Source organism: Cinclus cinclus, chromosome 5 (genome assembly GCF_963662255.1).
Source record: "Cinclus cinclus chromosome 5, bCinCin1.1, whole genome shotgun sequence".
Classification (NCBI taxonomy): domain Eukaryota; kingdom Metazoa; phylum Chordata; class Aves; order Passeriformes; family Cinclidae; genus Cinclus; species Cinclus cinclus.
Window position 1 is genome coordinate 12,300,819 of NC_085050.1, and position 21,584 is coordinate 12,322,402.

Consider the following 21,584-nt stretch of genomic DNA (forward strand, 5'->3'; position numbering starts at 1 on the left):
GAAATAGTTACATGGCTAATACAAAAAAAAATGAGGAGATAAATTTCTGTTTTTCATAACTTGGAAAGAGTGTAATTAAAATTTTGGAATTTTTGAAGGGAAAGCGTATTCAGTACTCTCTTTTTGTGAAATGTGTACAATGCAGGAATAGAACTATAAATAATAATCACTTTTATATAACTGTGAGATGCAGTGAATGCTCACAGAATGAACTCCAAACCCTACATTTGTAGTTCTGTGTTATGAATGCTGCTAGAAACTTAACAAGTATAGTGTAAACTATACTTTTTTTTTCATCAGAGCACAAATGCTTAATAAATGATAAGAGCCTGTATGACTGGGGAGCTGAAGAAAACAAGTAATGTAAAATTGATGAATAAATTTTTTTTTCCATCTTAAAAATGTCACTTTTCTTTGATGTTGGCTAACTATGAAGTGTTTAGAATTATAAGGGTCATTTCTGCTGTCTACCTGGAACAATTTATCTCGTCCGGAAGAGAGTCTCCTTTTGAGAGATGTGCTGTTCCTGATGCTTTATTCTATATCATTTTTAATGAAGATTGATATCTCCTACCATTTCGATCATCTGAATACTCATCCTGCCTGGATAGATGAGAAGACTCTGAGGAGATCATAGCAGAGTTGGAAGCTCCTCAGGCATTAATGCATAATGCATATAGCAATAATACATATTATTTTGTTAGTATCCAGGTTGAAGTTGGAGGTTTTGAAATCAGTGGTGAAATGTGTGATGACTTCACCAGAAGCAGAATTAGAATCTTTCATACGCTCCTTTTGCATAGATGCTTTTCTGAGTGAAATAGTGAAATAACCATTTTCTGAACTCTGTTGCAACAGTGATATTGTAGGTAGATGGATTTTTAAAATTGTTTTTCTGAAGATCACAGATTGATCATATTTCTTATTTTCTGCAAGCAATGCAGAGGTTCACAGTCTCTTAAATGCTGTATTTTTAAAATGCTTTCTTAACAGGTAATTGTAAGAATTGAAATATTCTCTTTATATTGTTGTGGAGAGTTAAAGGAATTTGATGGGTGAAACTGCTGCCAGATCTAATGCTTAGACTTTCTATCAGGTTTTTATGAATTTTTGTTTTCTGAAGAGCTTCTGGTCTCTCAGCTCAATTTATCATCTTTTTCAGTTTTTATGTAATTGTTACTTCTTGGCTTTATATCAGGAATCAGCATTGTGACTTCTGGAAAGCTGAACTTAACCTGTGACTCATCCATGTGAAAGCATCCTTAGATATCCCTCAAGTACCTTTCTTAGCAATTTCATTTACTGATCTGATGTCTTGTATTCTCTGTAGGCTGCTGCATGAGCTGTGCTGAGTTCACGCTTGGCTGTGTAGGTGCCACAGGACTGATGGATGAACTCCCCCAGTTCAGAGCTGGCTTCAGGCCAGTGTAGCTACTGGTGTATCACAGAGAATCTTCAGACCTGTTCTAACACAGCCTGGCAGCAGTCAGGGACCAGGGAAAGGCAACACATCCCACTCTGGCACAGGAGGCTGAAAAAATCTGGGTTTGGCAATCACTAGCTATTGCTGGGTGTTCAGATCTCACACCATTGCCTCTGCTTCTACTTTAGTACAGTTTGAGTCTCCTGCAGAGGTTTGTGCCTTGTCATGATGCACCTGTGTAAATCCCTGCCCTGAAGTGTTTATAGTCTCTGTTGAGGGTGGACCCAGTAGAGAGCATGGACTGCAAAGGAAAGAAAAAAGGAGGGAGATGTTGAAGGGAGGAAGGTATGGGGCTGAACAGAGGGGTCACATTGACATGGTACTTTAGAAAACCACCAACAAAACACAACAAACTAAACAGACAAAAAAACAGAAAAAAAAAATATCAAAATACAGCCCAATTTACTGCTATTGTATTACTGCCCCCTGAAAAATGGATAATTTGTGAAACAAACCAGATCAGCAGCTTTTGAAGACCTCTAATGCCCATTATGCTCTAATTGGCTTTCTCTGCTTACTGTGACTAAAGCCAGCACTGGTTTCTTTGTGCTTCTTCATGTCTGACTCTCCATCTTCCCTCCTCTGGAGTGTGACAAGGCAACATGGACAATAATGCCTGGATGTTGTCCTCCAGTTTCCTTCCTCACTGCAGCTGTCCCATTGTTAGTGTGCCCATGGGTACAGGACGTGGTGCTCTGGCTGTAACAGTGGGTGCCACTGAGTTGGGATGCTTGTCCGTCTGTCCTTTCCTCTTACCATTCCCTCTCCATCAGGAGTTGGTGCAGCTACTGTGCCTTGGGCCTCCAAGTCACTGCTGGAGACAAAGTGTCCACAAATGGCTCTAAATTGCTTAATTACATGCTTTTCAAGAGCCTTGTGTATCTGAAGCAATACTTTTATAGAAGCAGCTACCACTGAGCTCCAGTCACCTCTGGATACTTTTGTAATATGTGTGCTACTCATTGGCTTCCATTGGAAGAGGAGAGAAGAACTTTCTGAGAATGACAGGCTTTTCTGTTTTGGTGAGAAAATATCACCAAAGAAGAATTTGTTTAATGCTTCTCTCCCTTTTAGACTTCTGAAAGTTGTGTTACACTAGTTTCTTATCTTTATAAATTCAGAATTAGTTTTTAAAATGTGTCTGAAAGCCAATAGTTATTTTTGGGACTGTTAAATACAGCAGCTATTAGTACTTGCGTTCAAAAATTTTCTCTGTGGGCCTGTAATTTGAATACTAAGACTTAAAGACGCAATTACTTGGTAGTTAATGAGAGGTTTCCTTTTTTTGTTGTGTGTTGTGAGTTTTTTGTTTTGTTTTTGTTTGTTTGTTTGCTTGTTTGTTTAAATTTACTATAGTTGCTTTCCTGACCCCCATCTGCTGTCCTGTATTCTTTCATTAGGTCTGTGGAGGACATCAGTTGCTCAGGCACTCTCTCTGCTTCTCTATTTTGGCATCTGGGATTCTCCCCTTCCAGATCTCTGACAGATTTTTAAAACCTCTTTCTCTTCAAGTGAGTGAAAAAGCTTTACATTTGCTGTTTGAGGTTACATTTTCTGTGTGTCTGTTCACCTTTCCTTCCCCCACCCTTTTGTGCCACTTGCCTTCTGTACTGTCCTCATCCTTTCTCTGCATGCTTTGTCCAACAATAGCTTTCATCTTTTTCATCAATAGGTTGCTGTCAGTGATCTGTACTTCATTAGCCTTCATGTTTCTATGATGCTGAATATGCTCAGAAATTGAAGCAAGACCTTTTAAACATCAATTGCTGTAACAAGCAGAGTGCATTTAAAGCAAATTATGAAATGTACCTTGGCTTGAGGAGATACAGAGTGTTACATTAGAATTTTTTTTCCCTATGTGACATGAAACATTTAATCTGGTTGATTGTAAACATTGTTCTTCAGAGGGAATTGAATGAAATCAAATGAAAGCATTTGGTTTATTATATGTGCAGGATTTCTGTGTTTACTGACTGTTAGTGTGGTGCAGCATGCTGGGGTACCCTCAACCTCTCTGTTTTGAGTAAAGGGCTTGAAGCAAAGTTTCTGATGTGTGTGATGAGCTTGTCTCATTTCTGCTGGCTGCTGTGTGAAGATCACAGGCCAGAAGTAGAGCACATCACATGGAAGGGAGCTTTCAAGTTTTATAGACATGACCTTTCTTCAGCTGCCACTGCCAAAAGGTGATGGTGTGGCTGCTATCTTTGAAGATGTGACCTGGGAGAGCTGGAGCTTGTAATTATTTTTTTCTCTGCTAGTTACCCTTGGTTTGGTGGAACAGTTAATAAAGTTCTCTTCCATTGCCTTCTTCACCAATGTACTGTCAAGAAAAAGAAGAGTGTGTGTTTCAGGTTAAATACACCTGAGATCGTAGGAGTGTCTTTATTCACTTGCTGACACACCAGCATCAGGTGGTTATTATCATTGCTCCTCTTGCTTTTTGCATCATGTGGAGTTACTGGGGTACTGTAGTTCTTCAGGGTGAAAAAGAATGTGGGAATCTTGCTTGAAATGGAATCAGGTTGAGTCTGTAATGACTTGCAGCAAGTAGAAAGAGTGCTGTGGAAAGACTGAGGAAAAGATAATGGGAAATGTTCTGATGGTGTTTCATTTTGGTTTTCATTCTTGGGATCACTGGTGAAAAAGAGTGGAAAAGTAACAGATAGGTGGGTGAGGAATAGCTTTAATCTTCTTTGAAGTGTTTAAAAATTTTTTTAAAAATCCCCTGTGTTTGTGATAAGGAATAAATTATGTTTTATAAACTGTGTAACAATGTGGTAGAGCTGTGAAGTGTTACTTTCTAGGGAGGGAGATGAGGAATTCAGTCTTTCACACCTCAGTAAGAAAGGGTTAGTAGGTGCTGGGGTGACCATCTATCGTTGCATGCTTGAAGAACAGAAAAATAATGATTAAGAAACTTGTTGTTCTGGCAAACAAAGATAGTTGAAAGTTGTAACTAATAAAATTCTGAGGATGAGGTTACCATTTTTTTAATAAGTTATCTAGCGGAACAATTGATTAAAATGTTCAGTTCTTTGTTAGGTCATGCTTGAAAACCAGGATGTTTCTCACAGAAGACAGATACGCTTCAATTAAATAAGAGCTGCTGAACTTAAAGCAGGAAGTAAAACAGAAAAATAAATCTGGTGGCTTGGATTTTGCAGTCTAATAGTGAATTGGTGAATCTATGAAGGAAAGCCTCCTACCACTGCCTCACAGTCATTAGAGAAATACAGCATAAAGCTCCCATTCTCTGAATCCTTGTTTTTGTTTAAGTGTATTTACACAACTCTGAAACACTTCTTTTTCTTCAAGTTGTCATAAACAGCTTTATAATAGCTGGCTGTGTCAGCAAAGGTCCTGAGACTATAAACAAAATGACTTAAGAGAAAGCACATATCTGTATCTGCTGTGTTGCTTCAGCATCCTGTTACCTTGATCTTGCCATCACCTGTCTCTGTGTGGAACAAGAAGGGCTCTCCCCAGGGATCAGTGCCCTGAGGTACTTTACCATGAATGTAGGTGAATGTTACCCAAGAGAACTGTGTACCTCCCACTGCAGTGTCCATCTGTAGACAGGGTAGAGAAGCTGGATGCTTGTGTTGCCTTGGGGATATTATAGCAAATATTAGCTCTTACAGGATCTTCAGATTATCGTGAGGAGTGTTGCAGGCTCATGGTACTTCAATGGCAGCAATTTCTGTTCCTGTATATAAGGAAGAGGGGATAAAATGGAGGAGGATTAGTAGCTGTGACCAACCAGCCAGACCTGCAGCAGATTACCAAGATGAGGACAGACATCACCAGTGTGTATCTGTGGTTTCAAGAAATTGCAACAGAAAATCAATCTGTGCTAGATGATTACATTTCCAAGCTAGTCTCCCAAATACTTCACGTATTTGAGTTTTTATAAGAAAACAATTTCATCCCATCAATTTCAAGATGGGGAGAGTACTACCATGGAGGCAATGATGATATGTCACTGGTTTACTTTTGATTAAATTTTACTTGCTTACATAAGGAAAGGAAAGTTTGACAAAAAAACCAAGATGTTTCTAGATTTGCATGCCTTCATTTATATGATTCTGAATGTAGTATCATTCCACTCTTTTGCAGGTCTTACCAAGAGCTTTGCTATGGATTTGAAATTTATTCTGAGATTTTTCTATGAAAAAATTAGACCAGTAATTTAGCCTAATCAAAATAATGAATGGGTTTAAGTTCCTAAAATATGCTTTATAGGTCACAAGGAAATGGTCCATACACAGAAGAATGCAGTACTCTGTATTCATGTAATTTGACATGCAGGAGCAAATGCCACTGAATTTTCCAGTGTGGAATTGAGTTCAGGTGTAGAATTTAGACTAGTTACATTGTATATGAAATTAGAATAATTTTAATTCCAATTGAAAGATAAATGGGAATGTATTTATATGCAACATGACATACTGCATTTTCTAAAAGCTCTTGAATTTCCATCTGGTTTTAATCTCTTTTCTATAACTCTATTAATGTTCATGTACCAGCTATTTTATTTATATGAGCACATAATTGAAACTGTCCTTTCTTCTCTGCAGAGAAGGCAGTACACCAGCCAAGAATATGAAACACTGATGTATCAGTCTAGATGGGGCAGTGAGTTTAGAACTGTTTTACAAAGTCAGTAAAATTTATAGTCTATTCAGGTGCCCATTTGATCTGCTTTCCAACAGAGATAGTGTTTGTTTTTTTTTTGGGAGGGGGTCAGACATTTCTATTAGCTTTTATCTGAGGGAATGTTTTGAATATTAATAAAGAAAAGAATTTTCTTCTTCTGTCTGAAATGGAAATGGAAGCATGGTCATACTTCATTAAAGCTGCTAGAGTAGAAGTTGACTCACCCTGCTGTTTAATGAATTATTACTATCATATACTGTGATATTCCTGCACATCTCTGACTGCCATTTCATTACCCAGTATTGAATGAATCTAGATGCAATCTAGAGATTGAATGCTCAGCTCTTGTCTTCTGATAGAAATTTCCCATAATCTGTGGCTTTTAACATCCTCATAACCTTTGTACAGTTTGGAGGTTGCCAGCCTGACACGGGCAGATGCTGATCTGGAGGCCAGTCGAACACAGATCTGTAAAGAAGTGGTTGCAATGATGTTGAAGAACATGGTCTTAAATCACAGCCTCCTTCCCCATGTGGAGAAGAAGATAAGTTCCCTTTTCAAAAAGCGGTTTCTTGCAATGGAGAAAGAGATTCAAGAGGAGTATGAAAGGAAAATGGTGGCTTTAACAGCTGAATGTGATCTGGAAACTAGGAAGACAATGGAGGCTCAATACCAAAAAGTAAGAGCTGCAAATGAAGAGGCTGAGGAGTTAATGAAGAAAATTAACGAAAAGGTAAACCTGGTTTTAAAATCAAGATATTTTGCAACATATGTAGTTTTATGGAGATGGTTTCACTAAGACTAGAACATCTTAGTTATCCTCCTAGAAGAGTCAAGATAAAGATCTACAATTAAGTACGTTCAAAAGTCCAGATGTCATGGTTAGGGTATTTGTTACTAAGAAATTCTGTTTAACTTCACCAGAAAATGAATTTTTCTTGAGAATCTGCGACATCTGAAAACAAAGGGTTGTCATTATCCTGTTCATTTTGGGGTTTTTTAATAATCACTTATACTATTCCAAAGTGATGTATTTTTATTTACTGTATTTTACTGCAGCACTTTCTGAGATTTCAGAGGCATGTGAAGTATTTCTCACATTCAGAGCAGAACAAACTCCCTGCATCATAAACCTTAGAGTCTAGATAAAAAGCTTCTGATATTTATGTTCTATTTTTGAAGAAAATTAGAATGTCTGCAAAACAAAGTTTGATTTCCTTCTGGAATTTAGTGAAGGCAACCAGAAAAACCCGCATTTTAGACAGCAAGGAAGAGACTTGTCTTAGAAATAGCCTCTTTATAATAAATAACATTTTTTTTGTAAACTGAAGTTAGAGTATGATTCCTTACAGTGCTCCAGTTTGCCATGTCTTTTTTCAAGTATTTTGAGTGTTTAAAATAAAACTTATTTCCCCCACCCTTTTTCTTTATTATTATTATTTTAACAAATTCTTGTGGCTTGGAAGGATTCTGTTAAGTTTTGAATATTTCATCTCTATAGGTTTAAAATGCCAAAATGCCCAAGTTGGTGTTTCATGATTGTCTTTTAAGAGGGTGACTTGTTGGGAGCAAATAGTGCAGCTTGTTACTTACCAGTGGGGCTTTGCTTCTGGACCACAAGTGGTATTTGCATATCACATACCCATAATTGTTAAGGTCTTTTATGACAATTCATGATTAAATTTTGGCACAATAATTTTTTTTTTAGCTGAGTATGACCCATTAAAGTACTCCAGTATGTTGAAGCTCTCAGGAAGAACTTTGTTTTATCAGGCTGTTGCATAGAGAAAATTAATTGCACAAGGCTAGTGTGCCAGTAGAATTTCTTTGATGTTTCCAGGTGCATTTTAAATTGTGACTCTGTAGCTTCCCATACCTGTAGGATGTGCCTATCCTGAACTAGAGGTGCTATAAATGCAAGAGGTGAGAAGGAACAGATACTTGTGAACAATGTAAGGATGTGGTGAACTGTACTCTACAGGAGATTTTTTCCTTCTGTTGGGTACAGAAAGAGCCTAGACCTCACTGAGATAACTCCTGCCTTTGCAGAGAGAGGGGCCTGACTGAAACTCAGTGTGTGAACCCACACTAAATATACTCTTATCAAAGTAGCTTTGCTTTGTAAGAAATGTATTGGTGTTGGTTCAGTCTGATTTATAATGAGAATCCAAAATAGTAGGAGTCAAGCAAATTATTAAGGGCAGTCTAGTACCTATCTTGCTCCATTTACCATGTCCTGTCATGTTGCTGTTCACTTTTCTGTCTGTAGAAGGAACTGGTTTTATACTTGCCATGGCACATGGTCCAGAAGGACATTTTGGAGTGGAAGGGTTGGCTCACAGCCATCCTCCTGGGCAGCAGGTGTACTGACACCCAAGGGATGGCGATGGAAAACAGCAAGAGCAATGACCTCTTCCCCTTCTCAGGCAAAACATAGAATTTATATTCCTTGCCTTTTTGATTAATTATTTGCTGCCTGCAATGTGTCTCTTGGGAATGAGAAGTGAAGTGCAGAGGGCAGTTCTCCTCAAGATAATTGGTATGAAATTTAGCAAGACTGACGGTGACTGTTAGGTAGCTCTGCTGGCATAAGAAGCATTCTTTGCTCTGTGGGACATGTATGTTTTGATTCTATAATGACTTTATGCCATCTGAGATTAAAACTATGAATATTTAAGTCTTACTGTAGAACTAAGAAGTATTTCTGGGAAAGAAGCTTTTAAAGTAATTGCCATTTAATTCTTCTCCATGGTTGGAAATAAAAATCTAAAATGATGCTCTTGGATTGATTTGTAGAAACTAAGAGTTAAAGTAGGTCACCAATAGTAAAATCTTCTCGTGATTTTTAGTAGAATAAGTTTCTTTCCTAATTTATGTTGTTTTTTAAATTATGCTTATTATTATTTCATTGGTATGCGTTATATGAGTCTGAATCTGTTTAATTTTAATAGGATTTCAGGATTGGTGAAACCTAAAAAATTTATTTTATATATAGACTTTGTGTTGACTTTCATGCCATTTTATATAATTTAGCTTATATAAGACTTGTGAATTCTAAAAGGACTTCATTATGCCTTGGAAGTGGATTAGAGACTGGCAACTGTACAACCCTGCCATCCAAACAGGTGAAAACTATGGAAAGTGTACACTCATTCAATATTAGCCTTCACTTAAACCTGAAATGACAGTAACTGAAGTATTTTTAGAATTTATATGAGCTAGTAGCACTGATACTTTAAAATGTGTGGAGTTCTGAAAATCACTTCTGATGCATTTGTTTCTTTCTTCTCTGCAGCCTGCTGTAGAATACAAAAGTCTTCTGGACAGACTTCACAGACTGGAGCAGGACTGCCTGAAGAGGTTCCTTTTTGTAAAGCAGGAGGAATATTTTGCAAAGGCTTATAGAGAGCTGGCTGTTACCCAAAGAAAGGAGCTCCATACTATCTTTTTTACACAGATAACAAATGCCACTTCAAAAGGGGAGCTGAAGTTGGAAGCAGCTAAAACATTAGTGGAAGGTTACTCTAAAATGCAGGTAATAGGATGATATTGCCGTTCCTAAGCTAAAGACAGAATACAAACCTGCAGTAGCTTTTGAGAAATGTTTCAGAATTAATGTTATCCCTTTCCTAACTAGCTTTCATAGAAAGTATTTTAAAAAATGATAATGCCTTTATTATGCACATCTAGATATCTAGACAACTATATATTGAGCACAACATGTTCAAAACCCCCTAGGCATCAAGTGCTCTTCTGTAATTCAGAAGATGTACTGAGCTCCCCAATCCAAATATGTAGATTAGTGAAATTGTGGTGTGTCTGAAGTACTATGATTATGTACTTAGAGGAGTTGTGTATCTTCAGGTGATATGATTGAGGGGTGGTGATGAAGAGTATGTTCAGGATTTAAGTTTTGATTTCAGTTACATTTTAAGCCTCTTGCAACAGAATAGCTTGTTTCCTCATGGTTTGCTTTTTTTTTGTTTGGTTGGTTTTTCCTCCATTTGTGTTGGAAGTTAGTGCTCTAGATTACAAAAGTTCTGGGAAGTTTTATTCTGGCTGTTTCTTGAGGAAGAGTATGATTGTTGTGGTCCTGCAGGTTGAGGGGGGAGGTTAAGAAGCAACATCTGGAAAGTATATTTCAAAGCATGTAAGACCCACTCCTAAAATCTGATGCACAACCTTATATACAGAAGCTGCAACTGGTCACTGTCAGAGGGAGATGCAGCAAGGACTTTGACCAGAACTAGTTAAGCAGCTGGGTCAAAGAGATAGAGCAAGTGTAAAAAGTTTTGACTGTGTTTTGGCTGCTCAAACTTGGGTCATGTAACCAGCAGACCTTGTCTTGGCTATTTATGCTAGCAGAATGTCTGCTGTACAGCACTGTGTGCCTAACTCTGCTCTCTGCCCAGACCCATCTGTAGGTATCTAAACCCTTCCTGTTCCCAGTGTTGGAAGGTGGAGCTTCTAAGCCAGCCTGTGTTCAGTGTGCTTGGCTTTCCCTATGCTGTACTCAACATACATGGAAGAGGGTAACTTTGAAGCCAACTTATAGACACCTTTGAAAATGTGACCTTTTATGTAATCATGCAGCATGTTGTACAGAACAGTTCTGCTAATGCTGGTAGGGTTCATGTGTTTGTAATTTTGGATATCTGATCAAAAGACCTGTTAACTCAGGGCACTCAGGATGTGCACTAACTGTTCAGGAAAGTACATACAGCTATCAGGTAATCAGGCAAAAATCTCAGCACATTATTTATTTTGTTTTGTTGAAATAACCATTATCATTTGATATGGTCATTAGAGTAGAGTTGATGTAAGCTTAGTTTTTTTTACACTTTTAGGCATTTTTTAATTTTGCCCTTTTAATGAAAAAATTTGGTCTGATACTCACAGGTATTGACTGAAGTCAGCGTTACATCCAATTAAACGTTCACATTTGTTCACATTCTTTCCTGTAGGGTGACATTGAAGAGCTAATGGATTTTTTGCAAGCTTGCAAGAAATATCATCTGAATAAAAGATTTTCTTACAGAGAATATCTTATAAGTAAGATACAGTCAAGGGATTCTCATGCCTCTGCTCTTATAAATGCTACAGCAGCACAGATATCAAGTCTCATTAATAAGACTGAAAGGTAAATAACTCAGCTTGTTTCCTTGTCAGCCATTTGACTGTGTTATCTCACAGAAAACAGACTCTTCAAAAGTCTTTTTTCTGGTTACCTATCAGAAGAGTTGCATAAAAATGTTATCTTTTAGTTAATTCTAATAAAATATTTCATAACTGATTGACTTTGTTAGTTAAATCCCAGGAGGTGCTAAGATGAGGGTTTTTTATCTGTGCCCTCTTTGTACATCACAGAGATGAATTGCTGGAAACATACATAGTACCTGTTCGTAATTCTGAGTTCAGTGGGAATCAGACTCATGTAAGATTTGCCAGAGTCCATTGCAGCATGTACTAGTGGAGACTATTTGTCTACATGCTTTATGCACAAATATCTCGATTTAACAGAAAAGAACAATTTTGATTACTTGTGATTGAATATGTCTGAGGAGTTGGACGTACAATTTCTCTTCTAGAGCTGAAAATCATGAATATTTTCTATAGAAAGTAGATAAAATTTATAAATAATGTAACTGTAGGATTTTGACTAGCAGAGAATACACCTGTTTCAGGGAATTAAAAGGTGTTGTCAAAGAAGTAAAACGTAAGCCTGGAAATGGACTGTTGTAATACACATATTTGATTTATTTGGGATATCATACCAGATCCAGGCTGATTGAGTGCTCTGTGATAGGATACGCAGAATCGTGGTAGAGGTAGAAATGGTGACTCAGTGGACACACAGAGATGTCTTTATTTAAAATTGTGTGGCTGTGCGGGGCGCTGAGAGAGACATCATGGTGCTACCCAGGGAGGTGTGTTAGTTTGGCATGTGGAGAGATTACTGAGGAGCCTACCAGGGCAGCAAAGCATGTCAGTGTACAGGAAAACAACCTAGCACTGCTGCTGTTGGTCCTGTGCTTGCAGCTTTATTTGTGTATTTGAGATGACTGTATTGATGTCAGTCACTGACAATATGTGAAATGTGCATTATGAGAACTAGATGAACACTGATCTTTATGGTGTGTTTTTTCTTCCATAATGTTAACTTAAATTAAAAGTAATTTAATATTAGGAAGCAGGAAGTCTGTTAAAAGCCACCAAAGATTGCATCTGTTGATGTGACAAAATAATTTATCATGGTTTTTTGGAATCTTTTCCTTGCTTTTCTTTTTGATTGTCCTGTGTTCTGCCTCACTGGAATCATACCATAAGTTTAGCTTGAATCACCCTGAGTTTAGCCTTGAGATTCATTGGTTGAAGAGAGCTTCATCCAGTAGTCTTGCACCATTTTGATAAGGTCTGGAGCTGTGTGGCTCAAACACAAAGATGTCCTGGAATAGGAAATATAATTCAGACACATCTTTCACAGAGAGTTCCCTTCCATCAGTTCATGCCTCTCTTTTGAATTCTCTTATAAGGTCTAAGATATTTTCAGAGATGATGTGGTTGTATGAAAAGCCCTTTTGAGAACCTCACTGTGTGACCATTGCAGTGAACACCTGGGACTTCTCAAGCTGGAAAACTGTTTCACCCATTGTTTAATGCTTGTTATTGCACCTAGCAGTCACAAAACAAATCAATTATAAAACAGAAAGGAAAGGTGTAGTGTTAGTTAATTGAAGACCTCATGGGTCTTATCCCCAAAAATGTATTAAATGAATTTAAAAACCATCCAACCCCCCCCCAAACTTCCAAAAGCAGCAAGCATTATTGCCAAAATGAAAGACTAATTTTTCTAGCACTCTCCTATTAAACTTTCAGAGTATTCATTGGTTGGTTGTTTGTGGACAAAGGGCATGTGTCAATAGTTAGAGATACCATTTGTAGAGAAGCAATCCCATTTGGCTCTCTGGGCCTAGAGCTAGTTATTTTCATCTAACTTCCCACACCTGCTGCAGCAGTAATTCCTCTCAGACAGATGTTGGCCAAACTCTTATAATTCATTCTTTAGGTCATGTGACTATAAAACTCCAGAATGTAGTATGTCAGTTTATTTGCTGTTGTTTTATTTTCTACAGGCAAACTGAAATTACCTAGTATAACTCATGAGAAATTCATTGCTACATAACATAGTCTCGTATTTCAGTTTCTAACTAGAATGTGATTTTGGGAATTTTTACAAATTGGAGCATTAAAAGGTGAGCAGCAAGAGAAGTCTGGTCTGAATGGTAATTTAAATTGTAACCATAGCATCATTTTATCATTTTTCATTTTATCATGCTTGTCTAAATATTGATACAGCTCTGTCTTAATCTATTTTGTCCAGCTTTATAATAGAGTGCCTTAAACTTACTGTTATAAAAGGAATTCTAAAATACAAAACTTAAATGGAGAAGAGAGAGAAGATATAGATTGGATATACCACAGATAGATGTAGTGATAAACCAGCAGATAGATATTGAAGGGAGAAGTCTTTTAAAAATGAGGCTTTAATAGTATGTTTAAAATTTATCAAATAGCAAAGCAATTTCAAATTACCATGAAAAGGATTCTGTGTGGTTTGAAATGAATGTTATAAAAAGTGAAATAACCCCAAACCAGTTCTAGGGAGGGCTGTGAATATTTCAAGTGAAATAGAGCAGCCAGAGTTTTCAAGCTGTATTTAAATTAAATGTCCCATTTCTCTGGACTAGTTTTTGAGTACTCAGGGTCTTTCGAAAATCAAGTCTGGACTACAGTACCAAAAAGCAGGAAAGGAGAATTTAAAATATTATCTGTAATCATGGTTTTGAGGGATGGCTACATAGGCTCTTTATGTTTTTTCCTAAAGAATAATGGGTAAAAGGGCAATACTTGAGGTAATGTTTATCTTAGGTTACTCTTGCTATCAACAGAGGTGCAAGGTGCTTGATGTTATTAAACTACAACATCTGTAAAACATTGTGTTATTCTTCTGCCAGTATCTTCTTTTTCACAAGAAATTTCTTTCTTCTTCAGTCACTTGAAAATTGAATTCAGTTCTTGTGACTCATTAGGTACAAACAGTTGCAAGCTCCTTTATAAATTTATCCCAAAACCCAAATTTTTTAAGACCTCAAGAATTTCCTGTGCATTGTGTTCCTAAAGTGGTCAAAAGATTGAAGCAAGCACCTTGTGCTGGTCTCATTCTTCTTAATAATTATCATTTATATGGACCTTGTCCATAGAAAGTAGTTTTCCAATGGTGTTGTGGCTGGACATTTCTGGGAGTCAGCAGTAATTCATCAGTATGAAGTTTTCTAATGATCTCTTCAAACCTTTTCTGCTTGTAGCACTCTGCTGTTTAGGGAGTACATTTATTGCCCTGAATTATTTACGTGAATTGTGATCTGGAGAACAGCAAGATGCCAATTCAGCAGGTGAAATCCTGGTGTAGCTGGAGTAGCATGGCCAGAGTCATGCCAGTTCTCTCTGTGTAATTTCTGTATAGTGTTGTGATTCAGCCTCCATGTACATTCAGGCTTTTCTGCTTTGTATCTATCTCCCTTTTGCTTTAATAATGCTCCTGTTCGTTCTCTAGCTTTATGAAACAAATTTCCTTTGCTGGGGTCCAGTATCCCAGAACACTGCTTTTCTGTAACATCAAATATGAAGGCCTACTTTTTACTTCAGTGCTCCTTAATTTGTTGGTTTTCGTTCAATACAGGGAAGTCAAGGTCTCTCTCTGGTTGACCTGTGATACAGCTGCTGTTGGCTGCACACTTCACCTCTGTACTTTCCTTGTTGCTCACTGCCTTTGGGAGAATCTCCCTTTAAGCATCCTTGGCATTACCACTGTATTCTCCTTCATTAAAGTTCTGTTTGTTGAAAGACATATGCCTGCACATTTCTTCAGTGATTTAATGTCTGGCATGCTGAGACCAGGGAGTTTATCATACAGTCTATACTGTCTCATTACCTTTCTCCTCTCCTTTTGTTTTGCACTTTTGTTTGGAGTCCTTTGAGACTAGGACATCTTTTATTCCTAACACTGTAATTGGTTTTTTATATTGCATTTATATGAAACCATGAATGAAGGAATTTTAGGAATTACCATAACACCATTTAATGTAAGTTGACACATAAACTGACATCGGCTTCTGTGGTGGGATACTGCATCACCTACAGTTTTTGCTGTGGACATGCTGGATCTCTAAATAAACCAACTGAAGTGCTGTAGACCTTTTTTTCTTTTTTTGTTTTTTATCCTAAAATAGGTAGCTTTATATCACCTTCCTATCATTCTGTGTTGCATGACTTTTCTTAAACTTTCATTAGCTGTGTGGTTCCAGTACATCTATCTTTTTCTATTGCAGACTATTTTCACTGATCTGGACAGGGATTTTAATTGGATGCAGCAAGCCTGGGTTTATTTCCTACAAGGAAGGATGAAGGTGTTAAAAATAATATATTGGTTATTATCTTTCCTCACTTCCTCACCATAATTAATTACCCTTATTCACATATCTTTTGTCTTGGGTTCAGTCAAAAAGGAAGGGCAGGACTTACGAGTTACCAAATACGGGCTAAAAACTTGGTGCCGTTTGTGAGTTTTTTGACATTACACTGAATTTTGACATTGATTAGTTTCAAGGCAGAAATTACCTGGCCAAGAATGATGCTTGATGGATTACTCTCAAAATACTGAAAGGTATTTTAATCCTCTTTGCAGATTAAAGTAATGCAATAGATAGACTTTGAAAAAGCTCTGCAAAAGGAGGATCTCCTTCGACATAACTGTGATAAAACGTCTGTGTTCCTGCCCACCATGTACATTATAGAGGTGTGATGTTTCATGGCTTGATCAGATAGTTGTGGATGCTTGAGCAGAAGATGGGGAAGTGTGAATTATGGGATCTGGCCACGCTGGTTACAGTGCAGTGGGTGCAAACAAGATAATGTGGTAATCTTCTGCTTCATTTTAGCTCTTCTTTTGAGAATTTGAGTTGGAATTAAGTTGTCACAGTAGCAATAAATCTTAAACCAAAATGAGACTCTCCTTTCTGGAGAAGGGCTTGCTTAACACATTTAGATGCTACTTTAATTTAGGTATCACACTGGAATGAAACCTTGAAAGCCTTGGATTCATCTGAGTCCTGACTCTGTAATGTTCATGTCTTCAAAAAAATGGGGACTGGATAGGTAAACTAGAAGGTATCTGTATAACATCCAGGTTCAGGTCACAAATTGGTGCTTTCAGTTCAAAGTTTCATGTTGACATTTTCAACACAACATTTGTTACGTCCACTGTGTTCAATAGAAATTATAAGTCATGCATGTCCAGCAGCCTGGTCTGAATTGTTATTTTATTCTTCTGACTAAGAAAGATTTGGGGAACTTGTAGTGTAAATGTAATAGCAGGTAAGTTCTGAAATTCAATTTGAGTTTGTGGAAAGGGAGATTTCTTTAACTGTTGCAGGTACTGTTGAGATCATTTTTTCTCTTTGGCATTAAATACTGTAGCAACTGCAGGTAGACCATAGTCTTGAACTTCCACAATTTGCCATTTCAGATAATTGAATTTTGCTATTATTTTGACATCTCTATAGTTCTTCTGATGTAATTTTAATAAGAAGTATGAATATAAATACTTTGTGGATATGATTGCTTTGTCTGCTCAAGATAATTTTTGTCCTTTTTACTTGAATGCATACTTTAAAGAGAAATTTTTTTTTAATGCGGAGAAGGAGTTGGAAAAGACATAAAATGGCATTCCAGGGACATTAACTGGAAAAATTAAATATGCATGATATATAAGGTTTAAAATGTCTCATTTGAGTATCACTTACATTACAAACTAATATAATTGGTTTTGCACTTGCCTGACCTTCCTGTCCATCCTTGCCATCCATCCATCTTTCCTGTTTCTTTTTCATGCACCTTCAGAAGCTGCCTCAATTCTGTGCTCATCTCTGAGATTGTCCTTCGATTATCCCCTTCCTTGTTTGATTCTCCCAGGTGTCACTACTAAAGAAACAAAGATCATTCTTTGTGTCTATTGTGCTGAGCACTTTTATTCTGCTAATTGCCTCAGATGTCCTTTTGCTCTTAAGAATTTGGGATAACGGCCTTCAAACACTGTTATTACAGAGCAGGTCATCTTCCTGAAAGTCATTTGGGAATCCTGCTGGACCAAGCTGAGACTGAAATTAATTTTGTTAAACAGAAATTTGATCATGATTTAAAACAAGAAAAGCAGAAGCTTCGCCAGAAACTCATTACCAAGCGAAGGCGGGAAATGCTGCAAAAGGTAATTATTTTCAATGTATTTATTTTCATAGGGCTTATCATTAATTAGAAATTGAACTAATTGAAAAATAAAATTTAATTCTTACAACAGGTGTCAACACTGCCAGGAGTCTGGTTTAAAATAAGTGCCAGTTGGTTTTAGCTGTGTACCACCATGTTCTATGTTAGTCATGCAGTAATTCATGGCTGTTCTTTTAGAAAAACCTGCAAGAAAGTCACTTCAGCTTAGCTGGAGAGACTTCTGAACCTCCTCTGCTTAGTGTAGTGTGTCCAAGGGGGTCATGACAAGCTTCTGTAACATGAAGACAGGCAAAAGCCAACTCAGGTTCAGGAGGTTGTGAGGCAGTGTCTCAGACAACAGCCACTGTTTTCTCTGGGTTTCCTGGCCATGTGTGACCTGAGTGAATTCAATAGCACAGTTAAAATTCACCTACAAACCAAAACTATTTAAAAGATATTCTATCTATGGTTGCTGGTGGTGGAGCTCATGTCATCTCAGCCATCTAAAACTCAAAGGTAACGCCAAAAGATACAGGTCATCACATAATGTAGGGTGACTTGCAGGTGATCTAACAGGGAGTTGTTGTCCAAAGGTATACTTCAAAGTTACCTTTCTCTGCCTAAAAAATGTAGAAAAAAACTACCTTGCATTAAGTGGTAGTTCTTAAGATGATCCAGTTTAGGTGAGGTGGATCTTATCTTTTGCTTTGTGCTCTTTAACAGATATCAGTATGAGCATAGAAAGCTGGCCTGGTGATGGTGGCATCATTTTTTATATTTATTCTCAGTGTAGGTAGCTTTGGTTTTTTTCCAATGAAACTGTAAGATGAGAGGGGGAAAAAAACCCTCACTTTTTTGGTAATTTTAAAAAATTCTTTTCCTTCTTTGCTGTGCAATCCAGATTCATTTCTGGAATACTGTCAGATCACTGAAATTCAGATAGCTGAGATTATGTCAAACCATATGAAGATGCATTTGTTTAGGTGTTAGCTCTTATCTAGCAACAGTCCACATTATCACAGCCTTTATATCTAGCCATAGTCAGAGTTATGACAGACCTCCTAGGTGCTCCCAAAGCCAATCTGTTGAGGGCTAGGTAAGCCTCTGGACATTGAAAAGCACTTTCAAGAACATGTAAAAGTATGAAATTTTGCATTGTTAAGAAATTCATACTTAGGGAGCTAGAATTCAAGATGTTCCTTTTTCTTAACTTTGCTCCTCCTTTTGGTAAATGAATCAGCAGAAAGAGCATCAGAAGGAGCAGGTGTCATTTGGAGACCCCTTCAAAACTACTAATGAGATCTCTCGCTACCTGAGACACTGGAAAAATCTTCTGAGTGATCACACCAGTGAATTTGAAGAACTTACTGAAAAGCTTGACAATGAGGCCAGCGAAGAGCTGAAGGAGCTTCTGTTTAGCCTAGCACAGAAAGCCATTGAAGAGCTTAAACATGTTCAGTGTGGAGTGTTTGTGCAAGAACTGGTCAAGCTCAATGTGCCAAAGTTGTTCCTGCTAGAAGCTGTGGAGGAGCACAAAAAAGAGATGGTGGTTAAACAGGCACTGCTTGAAAGGGAAGAACATGACAAGAGCATGGCTGCTGAAGAGCTGCTTCAGCTCACCAGACAGAAGCTAAGTCAAGAGCTGGAAACAGGCATCTCGGAACAAAAAAAGATAAGGAGCTGGGAACAGTCAATATTCATGCAAGTATCTCTCTCTACGCTCTTTTCTTAGTTACTATGGCAAATAGAAGGGAACTGGGAGTTTTCACACCTGTTCAGTTGTAATTCCTAATGATCAGTTCTCCACTGGGCACTTAGGAATTTATTTTTTTTCCAAGCACTCAGCCCATGTAGTACCAGTGGGCGAGCACTGAACTGGAAATCCTAGGAAGCAGCAGCTTTTTTTAGCTTGAAGCTAAAAACATGGAATAAAGGTTTTATACTTCCATTTATTGCATAGGAGGTATCACTTGTCTTCCACCTCAGTCTATTCTTTGAGGTCCCGCACTTTGGGAGATGCCAATTAGTATGTCAGACCCCAAGTCCAAGTTCAGTATATTCCTTCCAGCCACAAGTCAAGCCTTTACTCATCAGGTTAATTTTAAGCTTTGGCACAGTATTTCCACCTAGTCCCTAAGTACACGGTGCAGTATCTCCTTTCCAGCTCATGGCTCCAAGTCATACTGGGCTGCTCTGGCCTGCAGTGTCCCTGGCACCAAGCCCTGAGCCAGACAGGCATCATGGCACAGACACTGCTGCAGAGAGGAGTTCTGGCCCCTGGAAGTGTTGTGGCCATTGCTGCCTGCTATAGTGTGCCTCTGGGGAGGTGGGAAAGCACTTGTCACATTTGGGAGACCTTGCACATGGAGAGCCCATGGCTCTGGACAGGAGTGGTTCTGCCTCTCACAGTGGGCAACAAGATCCCTGAGAGATGAGGAAATGTTCATGAGTGTTTCTTCTTAGTTTCAAGTACATTTATGTCTGGTTGTTAGATTGCCTGAATATTTGCAGTACTACATTTCCTGTACAATGTCTATTTAATAAGAGACATTGTTAGAGACATGGGAAAACAAAAAAAATTGCAGCTTTAGGGGAAGCAGCTGGAACAGGCAAACCTATAATAAGCTGTGCGTCTCCGAAGACAGTATGCCAAGCATAAGAGGTTGAACAGGGAGGCAGAAAAAAAAGAGAAAAAAACGACACTGGTAAAAGTTTCTCCTTCATAACTCTTCTTTAAAGCAAAATAGATTTGTATGGGCAATTTTATCCAGACAGAATCTTTATAAGTATTCCTGCCACATGTAAAACCATATAACAGGAATATAAAAAGAAACTTTACCCATTAGATTTGCTTTGCTAAAGAAATAAAATCATTTTTTCCCATTGTTCTGGTTCTAATTTTAAGGGCTTTGTATTTTATTCAGCATTTTAAATACTTTTCTGTAAGTCACATATATGTGTTTTCTAGCTTGTCTTAACTATCTCTTGTTTACATTGCCGAGAGCAGACCTGCAGGGATATGAAGGTAGATTGTATGACCCAGCAGGACTTGGCTTTTTCTAACTTAGAATTCCATAATAATTGTGTTCCAACCTGCAGTGTGCCTGTCATATTTGTTAGATGCTATCTTTATCTGAAGCAGCAATAAGCTGTTTGGTTTTTTTTTTCCCGGTAAAATGCAGAGAAATGTATACCAAAAATGCAGCAACAACTGTCCTGTCAATAGCCCCTTAAAATCTGTCACTGTCTTTTTTCAGTCCATTGTCTGTCAGTTATGGTATTCTAATGACAGATGCCAGCTCTCATATTTATGTTCTCATCTGCTATCTAGTTTTCAAAAAGCATTGCTTTGAATGATAGCTTTTCATTTTTGTTTCTTATCAAAGAGGCCAATGGTTAGTCCAAAATATTTGTGAAGACTGTTAATGCTTACAGTCCTTTTTAAATATAGACATGGCAAAACTCTATTTGCTGTATTTTATTTCATATCTCTCACTGTATATCTGTACACATGGTTTTATAGCATGGATTTTCTTCCATAAGTCTAAGACAAGATTGCAAATGTGTAAGTATGCTATAAATGATTGTTTGGAGTAGTCTTGTCTTAAAGTAAACAAGTATTTGAAGGGAAAAACCTCATGCATTAAAAGCATATTAACTGTTCTTTACTGAATCAGTAGACAAAAAAAAAGAATTTCTAAACTCAAATATTATATTGAAATTATGAGCTAGTAAAGGCCTGGTATACATAATGAAACATGCAGTATAATACATTTTTCAGTGAAAAGTACTCTTTAAAAACCATGCTGTTCATGTTTTAAATACAAACATTTTAATGGAATAAAGGAAATCTTCGAACAAATAAAAGTATGTTATTTTTTTGTGAAATATTCTTAAGGAAATAAGATAAACAAGGTAAGAAAGTGAATGTAGTCTGTGGTTAATCAGACTTTAGCATGCTTTATTTTTGAGTCAATTTCAGCTTGACCTGATGATCAGTTCCTTAGAGATCTGTGCTGAGAACCTTATTTCTACAAAATAAGAACTTTGAGTAATTCAAATTGCTCTTAAAATACATTGTATTTTTCAGATTGCAAAGAGCCTTTTTATATATAACAGCTAG

At 37.4% G+C, this 21,584-nt stretch overlaps 1 protein-coding gene across 1 annotated transcript in view; it reads left to right on the top strand.

The window, feature by feature from the left end:
- The window catches only part of EVC2 (EvC ciliary complex subunit 2), a 64,473-nt gene that overhangs the window by 26,827 nt on the left and 16,062 nt on the right, over positions 1 to 21,584 (top strand). The window contains exons 10-14 of the mRNA XM_062493371.1: positions 6,548 to 6,872; positions 9,435 to 9,674; positions 11,104 to 11,279; positions 17,303 to 17,462; positions 18,702 to 19,162. Coding sequence (XP_062349355.1) covers positions 6,548 to 6,872; positions 9,435 to 9,674; positions 11,104 to 11,279; positions 17,303 to 17,462; positions 18,702 to 19,162 — 1,362 coding nt within the window. The remainder of the gene's footprint in view (positions 1 to 6,547; positions 6,873 to 9,434; positions 9,675 to 11,103; positions 11,280 to 17,302; positions 17,463 to 18,701; positions 19,163 to 21,584) is intronic.